Consider the following 12953-nt stretch of genomic DNA (forward strand, 5'->3'; position numbering starts at 1 on the left):
AGGCCCCAAACAACAAAGTTATTAGAGAATGGAAACCCTTCTCCCCTTTCCAGCTGAAAAGCTATTACTCATTGTGCGGAATTCCAGTCAGTTGTGGTACTGGGGAGGACTTTGTAGTCCTAGACAAGGGGATCCTCAATCATTCACATCGTCAGATTTCTGTGTTTTCGCTGTGATATTCATGAGCATAATGATCCTCCACACAGCTCAGAGCAACACTGTGATAATATCGAAGCAGCTGGGTAAGATGAGGTCATTTCATTGCAGTTTTGCACTTTTCATGGAAAAAACATCTGAAACTAATGTAAATATCAAAAGTTCTTGCTCCAAAAAGTTGCAACCCTACTTTTAGAGTATTAAGCAGTTCAGGGTAATTACCGGGTCTGGTGTGTATCACTTCTGGGCTGAGAGGTAGTTTAGGTTTCAAAGAAATAAACTGTGTTTTACTGGGAGCTGGAAAAATAAAGAAACAAAGTCATCAACAAATCAATTTTTAAGCATTTCAATGTCTAAAACCACAGAAGGAAAACCTAAAAATAAACTATACATTCAGTGGAAGGAATGCATCATCTTGGAAGATTCTGGAAATATCCCATTAAAATATTTCATGCTTCAGTCACATAGAAGCATTTAACAGAGATACAGTGAAAATTTTCACCCTAGTTTAGAAAAATATACTAAGAGTAGATTTAGCACCCCCCCCAAAAAATCACACAGCCACTAACTTAGTCACAATAACCTTAAAAAGTAAAGACCGTGATTTCAACCTAAGATTAAGAAAAATCAATTATTTTCCACCATTCCTTCATATTTCTCAGTCACAGCAAAGTCTTTAAACACTTAGGGAAAATTAACACTGATAGGTATAATGTCATAATATGAAGTACACAGAAATGCTATTTAAGGACTGTTAAAACACAGTACATAATTTTCCCGAATGAAGTCCAAAGTTGAACTTGAAGGCCTTTCTCAAAAAATGGAGAACTATATACAGGACCCAACTTCTACTATGACCAAATAGAAGACAAGGAAGCAGTTGTGGTTCACCAACTTTCTATGGCACAGAATAGTGTCTGAATATCGAGTTCAGATCCACCAATGATAAGGCCAGCTACTCACAGTCATGACACCCGTGCAGTGACTATACTCTCTGTGATATTGAGCTTTGTCCAAATGAACCACTTAGAAAAGCTATTGGCTCATTACATAAAAGCTGGGGTACTAGAATTTCCATGGTGAAATGAAAAACCACATTAACTAAGGACGTATCATTTTTACCCAGGGTTGTTCGTGTAGGTTCAAGTTTTTTAGGAATTTTAGATGTAATTGTTCCAGGACTTGTTGTAGTTCTTTCTGGTAATGGAAAGGAAAACAAATATTAAGATATCTGAGAGATAATAAAAAGATCTTTGCCAAGAAGAAATGGGATGATCCTTTTAAAATCCCATTGCATTTAGCAGTATTAATGTCTACAGTGAGTAAAGTTTAGGGACAGAATTTTTAGGCTTTCATCACAGGATAGGTCACACAAAATTGTATTTATATTACAATGGAATAAACAAAGCCTATACTGTCAAGCAGGATTCTGAGTATATTATTCAACAATGAAGACCACCACCTATGGGTTGATGAGCTTCTGATAACTACCTAAACTGTATGGTGTAATACATGCTGGTCTCCTCTTTCCTCTGTCCAAATCCTATATACATTTTGAGATCTATATCTTCAGTTCTTTCTTTCTGGGAGGTTCTACATAAATATTGTAGTCTCAGAAGTAAGTTGCATAATCTTATGCTGTCCTCTCCTTGTCGTGCCTTATCTTAAGATCATGAGTAGTTTGAAAACGGGAGTACTGCCTGCTCCAGCTTAGTCACTGCCCTAGAGCAAAGCTAAAAATGTGGCAGGCACCAAAACAAGCCCCGCCCGCCTAGACATGGCTTAGACATAGATGCAGACAACAACGAAATGCCTCACACTGTACATCTCACTCTAACGCCATCAAGGTAGGGCTTGTTTCTAGGTTTATACCAATATTCACCTATCTAAATATCACATAATTTTAGTAGAATTTATTGCAGACATTGTTTTGGGAATCTTGCATTATAAATGATTGCTAGTTAACTTCAAATTTTATAACGAAACTAACCTATTTCTATCACGTCTTTTAATGAGGAGATGGATGTTATCTATTTGGAGTTAAATATTCTGAGAAGGTTAAAGAGACAATCATTTACCAGATTTGGTTCTTGGTGTTTTGGGTCTGGGGCGTCGTTTATGTGTAGAAGGGGTAGATGTAGTTTTCTGGGGAGCTGGAAGAAAAACATTATAGCCTTGATAAATGATATTTCTAGGTGTTAGCTGGATTGTGTCTATAGCTTGTAAACATCTTGAATGCAAGAGCTTTCTTTCTATTTCTATTATGACTAGCACTGTGCTTTATACACACTAGACAGTAAGTGCTGATTGGGCTAAATGGAGCTAAAGACATTGTTCAATTAAATGGACAGGGATATGAGTATTGCTGAGGTATTTCAGAACACATGATACAACCAAAAATCAAAAAGGATGACACTGGATAGCAAAGGAAAGGATAAAATATGGGATTTAGAGCTTCTGGAAATTTCAGAACTTTTTTAAAAATTTATTTGAAAGGCATAGAGAAAGATCTTCTATCCACTGATTCACTCCCCAGATGGCCAAATGGCTGGAGCTGCACTGATCTGAAGCCAGGACCCACAAGCTCCCTCTGGGTCTCCCACACAGCTGGCAGGAGCCCAAGCCCCTTGGGCCATCCTTTGCTGCTTTACCAGGCCATTAGCAAGGAGCCAGATCAGAAGTGGAGCAGCTGAGACTTGAACTGGTGGTGTCATTGCCCCAAGTGGTGGCTTTTACCCACTAGACCACGGCACTGGCCTTGAAATTTCAGAACTTATAATTATCAGTGCTGGCATGTGGTGCAGTGGGTTTGGCCACTGCCTGCAATGCTGCCATCCCATATGGACACCAGTTTTGTTCTACCTGCTCAATTTCCAATCCAGTTCCCTGCTAATGCGCCTCAGAAAGCAGCAGCAGATGGCCCAAGTGCCCCACACCTCTATGGGAGACCTGGATGGAGTTCTAGGTTCCTGGCTTTGGCCTGTCCCAGCCTACCTGTGGCTATTTGGGGAGAGGACCAGAAAATGGAAGATCTCTGTCTCTCCCTTTTTCTCTACAACTCTTTCTTTCAAATAACTATGTAAACCTTAAAAAAAAAAAAAAGGTAAGAGATGACAGTCCCTTGGACCAGTGGAATGATAAGGGATGACTAATTTATTTAAAAAAATTGTCATCTACAATTCTATTTTCCATTTGGCAAAGCTGGAAGAAACACAGGAAAAATAATTGTTTGAAATATATAGATACCAGGATTATGGGAATTCTTTGAGGATTACTATAAGGCTAAATATGATGGAAAATTCAGTTCTTTGAAGCATCTATGGTAGAAAATGAAGGGAAACATTTTGTACTGAAACTATTCTGAAGAGGCCAACATGACTGATCCTTTTTGGTCACTTCACCAATTCTTTAGAAGCACATAACTACACAATGCCATTAGTTACCAGATGTTGCAGGTTGCCCTTCAGGACTGCTAACGATTTCCAGTTTTTGAGGAACAAATGGTGTTTCACTTGGAGCTGGAAGTACAAACACCCCGCCCCAACAAATGATTCCAGTTAAAATGAGGTATTATAAGAATTTTAACATGCTTTTAAATGACACACAGCACATGCCATGAGAACATGATGAAGGATGAAAAAGGCAGGTAATCTTGAGAACTGGTGGATGAAATGACGACTTAAGGTGGGGACAAGGCTAGAATGGTCATTGTTCAGTAGCCGACTCCAGGCAAGCTCAGTACACGAAGGGAGGTGAATCATGCCACAGACACGTGAGATGAGAGGACGTGGGTGATGAAGGTCCATGCAGTTTCAAAGCTTTTCACAGCTTTAGGGATGGAAAAGACATCATCTACTAAGTCAGAAATAAGAGAGAGCCCCAAATTGAACAGGAGACATCTGCATTCAAAAATCTAAGCATTTACATTCAGAAATAGGAAAGAGATACATGATTAGATGTGATGGGATGAAATGGTCATTTGGAAGAAAGGCATTCATGTGGATTTTTTTTTAAATGGGAAAGAAAGTATGAGTTTTCTGTTAAAAACATTACCCAGTGTTGCCCTTGGCTGTTCAAGAGTTCTAGAAGTTTTAGGTGGGACAGAATCCAGAATAGGCTCACTTGTTGCTGTTGGAATAAACGTCAACATTTATAAAAGCAGAAGGCCCCAGGAATAAAATACAAATTCATGAGTCATAAATCATGCCTCACATGAGGAAAAACATCAAGAACACTTGAGGGACTGCTGACCACCATTTTTAAGCTAGTGATCCATTAGGAGTTGAAGACGAACTCACTTCTTGAAAACATACATACTTCAGATACTAGAAAGCATGATAAAACAGGGTTTCATTTATTCACCTCATTCCCCATTGGTTTTCCTCATTTCTTCCCTTCTGTTTCATGATTTTGAACTGAATTCACATTAACATTGTCTTTTTTTTATTTTCTGTTGTTTAAAATTACTGACCTTTATTTTTATCATGCGATAAGTGATGGTGAAATAAGGTCACACATACAAAAACAACGGACACATGCCTCTGCCTGGAAGAGACCCGTCTTACTTTGGACCTCCTACAGTACTTGGTTTAGAAGGTACTTAAGAAACACTTACTAGAAGGAACTATTGGGCTGGATTTAACTCATTATGGATCAGTAAATGGATGTTAAAAATTACATCCAACTGCACATCTATAGACAAAACAATGACATGATTGTTCCATAGCAGGATTTCTCACCCTAGATCTATGATGTTTAGCGCTGTCCTTTGCCCAGTGAGAATTTAGCAGTACTCCTGATCTCTGTCCATTAGATGTCCGACTGCCCCAGGCATTTGCCTGGCATTTTTTGTTTTACAGAAAACGTTTTAAAACAAAAAAACTTTGAGCCAGCACTGTGGCATAGTGGATGAAGCTGCGGCCTGCAGTGCCGGCATCCCAGATGGGTACTGGTTCAAGTCCCTGTTGCTCCACTTCTGATCCAGCTCTCCGTTGTGGCCTGGGAAAGCAGTAAAAGATGGCCCAAGTCCTTGGGCCTCTGCACCCGTGTGGATTACCAAGAAGAAGCTCCTGGCTTTGGATTGGTGCAGCTTTGGCTGTTGTGGCCAACTGGGGAGTGAACCAGTAGATGGAAAACATCTCTCTCTGCCTCTCCTCCTCTGTGGGTAACTCTTTCAAATAAATAAATCTTAAAAAAAACTAAAAAAAAAAAAACCTTTCTAGAAGGACTCCATGCAATACAGCAATAGGCCATTACACCACATTCCCTCACTGGCGATCCAACGCATTTGCATCTTCCTCATGCGGTAAAATTTAAATTCACTTCTGGATGTAAAGAAATACTAACTGGGAGGTATAGGTACAATTAGTCTCCCTGACAGATGGTTACAATTCCCTGTGCAGCAGCTCTATAGAGTACATTTTTTTTTTTTTTTTTTTTTGCTCTGCCAAAACTAAAAGGAACAAAGGAACACCTGAGACCCAGAGACAGAATTGAGAAGCTAGGTATACCTGTGTGGGGTTCTGCTATTTCAGGCTCATCTGAAGGTGTAGGACTTGAGATAGCATCGTAAGTTGCTTAAAAAAAAAGGTAAAACAAAGAGATGTTAACTGTGATCAATTCTGAAAGAGTTCATGACATATTCTAATGCTGTGTGCAAGACAGTTTTATATAGGTGCTAGTGGTTGTGGGCTACTGGCCTTGCAACCAAGACTTGCTTTTAGTCTTTCTGACCCTAAATTGCAGGGCTTTACAAAGCAAGCCTTAGCGCTGGTCTCTGGGGTGATGTGAACATAGTGTGATATATTTACAGTGAAAAGGTGCCAGCTCCAGATCAAAGAGCTTCAAAGAGGATAAATATAAATAAAGTCAGACAACGGTTTGAGGACAGGGTTCTAAAGAGGGAAGCAGCAGCCACACTGAGGCTATCCGCACAGCCTGCTGCTCAGTCTTCCTGCTTAGTAAAAGTTCCCATCCTGTTGACTTTTGTTTGGCCAGCACTTTGCATGTGGCCCAGTACCTTCTCAAATACCAGCTTATTCAACCCTTTTAACACTCCCGAGAACTAAAGGAATTAAAGTGTTTTCCCTAATTTATAGATCACGGAATGTTATCTCTGATAACGAAGTTGAAGTCACAGGGTGTTTTCCAGTCCATTAGTAGGACCAGGATCAGCATGGCTGGGACATGGACTCTGCTGGTACCCTCCCTCCTGTCTTGTATAGAGGCATCTTTCTTCCTATGTTCCTCTATGGAGCCATGACCCCTTCCACAATCTAGGTGGATTTAAACATCAATTTTATATTCCACACAAAATAAAGAAAGCAGGATGAGTCTTAACAAAGACTGAATGATTTTAATACCCGGACAATTTTCATGTTCATGTTAAGAGTTGATCCTGCAAGCAAAAAATCACATAAAAGTGTTCTGTTTTATATACAGTATGTTGTTGCTATGGTATTGAGAGGGCTAGGGAAAGCATGAACTCCTAGGAGCTAGATGAGACCTTCTTTGCTCATTCAAATGGCTGGACAGAAAAAATAAATAAATATGAGGGCATTCACAGGAAGGCTTACTGGCTGGGGTTATTTGTAATTCAGTGACACTTTAATGATTTTCAACCATGCTGGCTGAAGCTGTAATAAACACATTGTACCACACATGACATCCTCTGAAAATGGAGAGTATTTATATTGCCCCATTTATTGAAAAGGTAGGGAACATTTCAGCTTGTGAAGGGGAATCCACTGCTTTACAAACCTTCAAAAATAGTTTATTGCAAGCTAATATGCACTCATATTCTGAGAATATGTCTATTACATTACCCTGTAAAGTTTTCTTTATTTACCCTACTTGCAATTTTAGAGACAGTAAGAATAATCATTTAAAGAATAAAAATGTTGGCAGTTTCTTTTTTTTTTTTTTTTTGACAGGCAGAGTGGACAGTGAGAGAGAGAGACAGAGAGAAAGGTCTTCCTTTGCCGTTGGTTCACCCTCCAATGGCCGCCGCGGCTGGCGCGCTGCGGCCGGCGCAGCGCGCTGATCCGATGGCAGGAGCCAGGAGCCAGGTGCTTTTCCTGGTCTCCCATGGGGTGCAGGGCCCAAGCACCTGGGCCATCCTCCACTGCACTCCCTGGCCACAGCAGAGGGCTGGCCTGGAAGAGGGGCAACCGGGACAGAATCCGGCGCCCCGACCGGGACTAGAACCCGGTGTGCCGGCGCCACTAGGCGGAGGATTAGCCTAGTGAGCCGCGGCGCCGGCCGGCAGTTTCTGATCATAGGTGTGCTTTAAGCCAATTTGAAGTCATGGATGTAGCAGACCAACTCTATTACTAATTAAACTAAGAAAACTTTACCAGTTTGTATTTAACTCTCTCCTACTAGGTGAGTACTTATGAATTAATAGCTTAGTTCTTGTAACCTTTGAAAAATTGCATGACTGTCTTTATGTTATACTAACTCCCAAATTTTCCTTCCATCTGGTGACACTGGAGCAATTTTCCTATAGTCCGTATTTTTGTTCTAAACGATGACACTTATTCACTGTCTTTTCATTTATTCTCTGTATTTACAATTCCCTTCCATCCTGGAAGTTCCAAACTAGGCTGCCAATCTCACTCAAGTTATTCCCACAAAACATTTATGGAAAAGAGAAGCCTACCTTTGACCTTCCTCCCACAACTGTGGCTCATGTCTGGACATTCCCAATTGTCAGATCTCTTACAAATACTTTCTCATTTTTTTTCCTAAAAAGATTGTCAATAACACAATTGTCCTTGGTATATGTTTCTGTAGTTTCTGAGAGTTGAGAAAAGGAGTGCTTAAAACACACCATTGTCCCTCAAAGTTCCATGTTGTTTGAGCAGATTTGAGAACCCATCACTACCTCACTTTATTCATGTGTCACTCAGATCCTTTAACTCCCAGATATCAGAGCAGAGGACAGGGTTGAAAATGGAATACTCTAAAATCGGCAACTCTTGATCTCTTTATAAAGCCTTTGTACTCATCTAGGCAAGTTTATACTTGAGTAAAATTCATGAAATGGTTAGGCCTGCTTTCTAAAGGTGTACTCCAGCTATAAGATTGATAAACAGCAAAAAGTTGGGGGTCTTTTCTTTTCAGGTAGGCTAGATGCTACTGTACTGACTTATGCTGACTTCAGTGGATGAGGCACTACAGCTGTCTGACATGAAGCACAATCTTTGATCTTACATTCACAGGATCAAACGTTATAGAGGCAATATAACACTACAAGTGAAAATGGTAGTTCAAGTAAAAGCTTATGAGAAGCAATATTAATTTCTTTTGAAAAACAGTATCACTTAGCAGCCATAACTAAATTTTACTTTCAGATTTTTCAAAAAGAAAATATAAAATAACCTGCACATTTACTCTACAACTTCCTAAAACCACTTCTCTTAGTGGGTGTTTTGTTAATTCTATATATTTACTTTGAAAAATGGATTAGATGTAAATTCCACAACAAAAATACATTGCTATTGTCTTGGGAAAGCATGATGGCACACAAAGCATTTCAAAGGATCAAGAATTTATCACTTGATTTTAATCAAATTCCCTGAAATCAATAACTATGTGAAAGACTTTCCTTTTGAAAGATCTCAGTGAATGAGATCCCAGTGGAAAGAAGGGGCCATCAGAGAAGGAGGCACCTTACTCTGAAGGGAGGAGAGAACTTCCACTTTGACTATGACCTTGTCTAAGTAAGATCAGAGTGGGGAACTCAAGAGGCTTCCATAGCCTTGGCAGCTCATGACAAAAGCCTTGGGTGATTACTGACATCATAAATAAGAGTGTCAATTGTTAAATCAACAATGGGAGTCACTGTGCACCTGCTCCCCATGTAGGATCTCTGTCCTTAATGTGTTGTACTATGAGAATTAACAGCAAAACTACTACTGGAACAGTACTCTTTATTTTGTGTTGCTGTGTGGGTGCAGTCTGTTGAAATCTTTAGTATGTATTAAGTTGATCTTCTATATATAAAGATAATTGAAAATGAATCCTGATGAAGAATGGGATGGGAAAGGGAGTGGGAGATGGGAAGCTTCTGGGTGGAAGGGAGGTTATGGGGGGAAAAGCTGCAACAATTCAAAAGTTGTTCTTTGTAAATTAATACTTATTAAATAAAAAAAAGACTTTCCCTTTTCACCATAAATTCTCAGGCAAAAGATTTCATTAATGTAGAACTAGGCTGTCATACTCATGAAGCACTCCAAGGTTTATTCATTCCAGAGGCAGGGACCTAGTGGCTAATCAATGGCATTTATTGACAAGATGTCCATTAAAATAAATGAGTTTGACAGCTGGGTAATTGCATCTCTTCAATGTCTTCAATGACATTCTGGTGAAAAAAATGAACATATTTTGAAATTATTTTATGATATACAAATCTTTTTCTCAACTATGCAAATATCTGTCATATGCTTGTGTGGCTATTCCGTGCCATGGAACTAGGATTCTAAAAACATATACAAAGCTGCAATGAAAAAATACAAGTAGTAGCCTGAAGAGAAAAACACACCAGCAGAGTTATCCATACCATCTAAATACATGAAGAAAGCTTTCTTCAGCTAATGGAAAAACAAAATGCCTTTCTGGTTGGCCTCGAAATTTGTAAAAATATTGTCTGCACAAAAATGAAATCAAAGGCTGAGGCTATAAATCTCCACAAGGCCACAGGGAATTTGCAAACCATCTGCTACACTTGAATTCTATTTTACTGCTCTCAAAGCATCAACACCGCCACTCATTTGGACTTTTTCTCCTCTCTAGGGCTTCATCAAGTTGGGTGGGCTAGATACGTGCTAATCAACACCTCAAAGGGCAAGCAATAAGGTCCTCATGTAGATTACCTCTTTCAACTGCTCCAAGCAAACCATTTGTGAATAAAATTTTCCAACCAATATACCACTCCTCGTGCATTCTCATCACTTCATCTTTCAAGTCTTTCACTGATCTATAGTGCTTAAGTATATACTGCAATTGATTAGTTCTGCAAAGTATTAAGACAATTTAACACTGAAAATAATTAGTGAAGACTTTCTAAAGGAAGCTCCCACTATGCTTATTATTTATTTGAAAGGTATGGGGAGAGGGGAGAGGGAGGAGGAGACACGGAGTGTGGGAGGTAATAGATCCCATTTGCTGATTTATCCCCCAAATGCCCTCAGCAGCCAGGACTAGGCTAGGCTGAAGCCAAGAGCATGGAACTAAATCAACCAGCATCTTTGATATGGGTGGCAGGGACCCAGGAACTTCAGCCATTACCTACCACCTCCCAGGAAGAAATTAGCAGCAATCTGGGATGGGAAGCAGAGTGAAGATGGAACCCAAGCACTCAGATACTCTAAGATGCAGGCATCCCAAGCAGTGTCAACTGCTCTGTCAAGTACCACCTCTCAAAGAAAAAGTTAAGACCTATCATCTTCAGTCCTGAGATTTTGTATAGAGAAGTCTCTAAAAGATTACTACTGTTTATGATTCAAGAGGAAATAATTATACCACAAGAAGCCTTACTAACAAGTCACAGTAAATTTGGAAGAGTCTTCAATTTATCTGGACATTTTGGGGGAAGAATAGGCAGAAGGGGCTCAAGGATGAAAGTGAGCATGCTGAGCCATCCTGGCTTGGTACCGTTTTTTACAGGGATGGTCAAGTACATTAAAGAGACTTACCCATGATGGCACCATCAAGCTACAAACAACTCCTTTCCAATTGCATCCCCCAACCCCTTCTAAACTGTATTATGAGGGGTGACAGATTCATAGCATTTACACTGCTGCTCCCATCTCTGTGTTTGCCTGCAGAAAACACAGTAAATTGGTTGTGGCATCATTTTCCTCATGAGCCTAGACAGTGCCTCAAAGCCCAGAGTGATCCAAGCCACCATTTGGAATGAAGAGGGACTCTGATGAGATTCACCATCCCTGCCTTAGAGCTCCCAAGGGTATGATGTTGGTCCTCTGGGAAGGACAGTGTACACATCTTTACCATTCCACTTTAACATCATTACTGAAGCAAAATAAAAACTCATGGATTATGGCCGGCACTGCGGCTCAATAGGCTAATCCTCTGCCTGCGGCGCCGGCACACCAGGTTCTAGTCCCGGTCAGGGCGTCGGATTCTGTCCTGGTTGCTCCTCTTGCAGTCCAGCTCTCTGCTGTGGCCCAGAAGTGCAGTGGAGGATGGCCCAAGTGCTTGGGCCCTACATCTGCATGGGAGACCAGGAGGAAGTATCTGGCTCCTGGCTTTGGATCAGTGCGGTGCACCGGCCGCAGCGCGCTGGCCACAGCGGCCATTGAGGGGTGAACCAATGGAAAAAGGAAGACCTTTCTGTCTCTCTCACTGTCCACTCTGCCTGTCAAAAAAAAAAAAAAAAAAAAAAAAAAAACCTCATGGATTATTTGGTAGCCTCATTTATACATGAGCATTAAGTCTTGTTTGTTCTTCTCTTCCTTTTACTAAATAATTGAGTAAAAGAAATAAAAATTGTAATGATGGTGATGACTGACTATACCCAGCAATCTAGGAAGTTTGGGATAGATATGGTGGGAGATGGGATGCAGAGAATGTAAGAGTTTATGGTATTAAGGAGGCAATCTTGGGGTATCCTTTACATATTGTTGAGTTGCCACATCTCATGTTACAAAGCCCGAGTGTGCAGCCTGGCTCAGATAAGTCTGTGTGCATCTGGGGAGTGAATCATTAGATGGCAGCTGTTTTTCTATCTCTCACTCAAAGTAAAAATTCTAAAAAGATAAAGGAAAACAGAAAATTATGACATATTAAGCTATAGAAATAATGTACAAATCACACAATATGATAATACTTCATAAAGTTCATGGAAAATAGAATTAAAAGGTAAGTTGATTTTGGTTAAAAAAAACAAGTTGAAACCCATGCATACAGAAGTCTCACAAAATTCATGAAAAATGTATATTATAGAAAACTATACATGGATTTCAAAAATTTTTACAACAAAATAAACGTTTAATTCCATTTTCCTTTTGGAAAATTTGTATACTACTTTCATTTTACAGATTGGGAAGCTGAAGTTAACCTTCTGAGAGGTTAAATAACTTTAAACATATTATTTAACCAGTAAGTAGTTGAACTGGTTTTTATCAGCTTTGTCTCACCTGGTAGTTCACATATTCATAATCAAATTCATATTATGAACAAACTTAAGGGCCTGGTGAGCCCCTCACACATCACTTAATGTTTCTTATACAACTGAGTAGCACATGGCTTACATAAAAACATTTAATTCTATCTGTTGTGAAAGTTGATCTTAAATATTCAAAGCAAGGTATATGATATTACTTCACTTTTGACATGGTATGGCTTGGTATTGAGAGATAAACCTCACACTTATCTTCTTAAAAGAACTCTGTCAGCTTCTAGGGACTTTGGAAGGCTCAGCATGATGGTAGACACAAAGCCCTTTGAATCCATTAGAAGAAGGCTGCCAGCCGGCGCCGCGGCTCACTAGGTTAATCCTCCGCCTTGCGGTGCCGGCCGGGTTCTAGTCCAGGTCGGGGCGCCGGATTCTGTCCCAGTTGCCCCTTTTCCAGGCCAGCTCTCTGCTGTGGCCCTGGAAGGCAGTGGAGGATGGCCCAAGTACTTGGGCCCTGCACCCCATTGGAGACCAGGAGAAGTACCTGGCTCCTGCCATCGGATCAGCGCGGTGTGCCGGCCGCAGCGGCCATTGGAGGGTGAACCAACGGCAAAGGAAGACCTTTGTCTCTGTCTCTTTCTCACTGTCCACTCTGCCT

The 12953-nt window shown here is 40.3% G+C and overlaps 1 protein-coding gene across 31 annotated transcripts in view; it reads right to left on the reverse strand.

Moving 5' to 3' along the window:
- Window positions 1–12953, reverse strand: part of ABI3BP (ABI family member 3 binding protein) — a 285033-nt gene that overhangs the window by 104437 nt on the left and 167643 nt on the right. For 29 of the 31 annotated variants that reach the window (XM_070072004.1, XM_051819140.2, XM_017347142.3 and 26 more), the window contains 6 exons: window positions 5667–5732; window positions 4210–4284; window positions 3600–3674; window positions 2235–2309; window positions 1279–1353; window positions 379–453 (listed from right to left, as the gene is read on the reverse strand). In XM_070072004.1, the coding sequence (XP_069928105.1) occupies window positions 379–453; window positions 1279–1353; window positions 2235–2309; window positions 3600–3674; window positions 4210–4284; window positions 5667–5732 (441 nt within the window). The remainder of the gene's footprint in view (window positions 1–378; window positions 454–1278; window positions 1354–2234; window positions 2310–3599; window positions 3675–4209; window positions 4285–5666; window positions 5733–12953) is intronic. The other 2 variants (XM_070071998.1, XM_051819136.2) reach the window with 1 other exon arrangement.

Source organism: Oryctolagus cuniculus, chromosome 4, assembly GCF_964237555.1.
Source record: "Oryctolagus cuniculus chromosome 4, mOryCun1.1, whole genome shotgun sequence".
In the NCBI taxonomy this organism is placed as follows: domain Eukaryota; kingdom Metazoa; phylum Chordata; class Mammalia; order Lagomorpha; family Leporidae; genus Oryctolagus; species Oryctolagus cuniculus.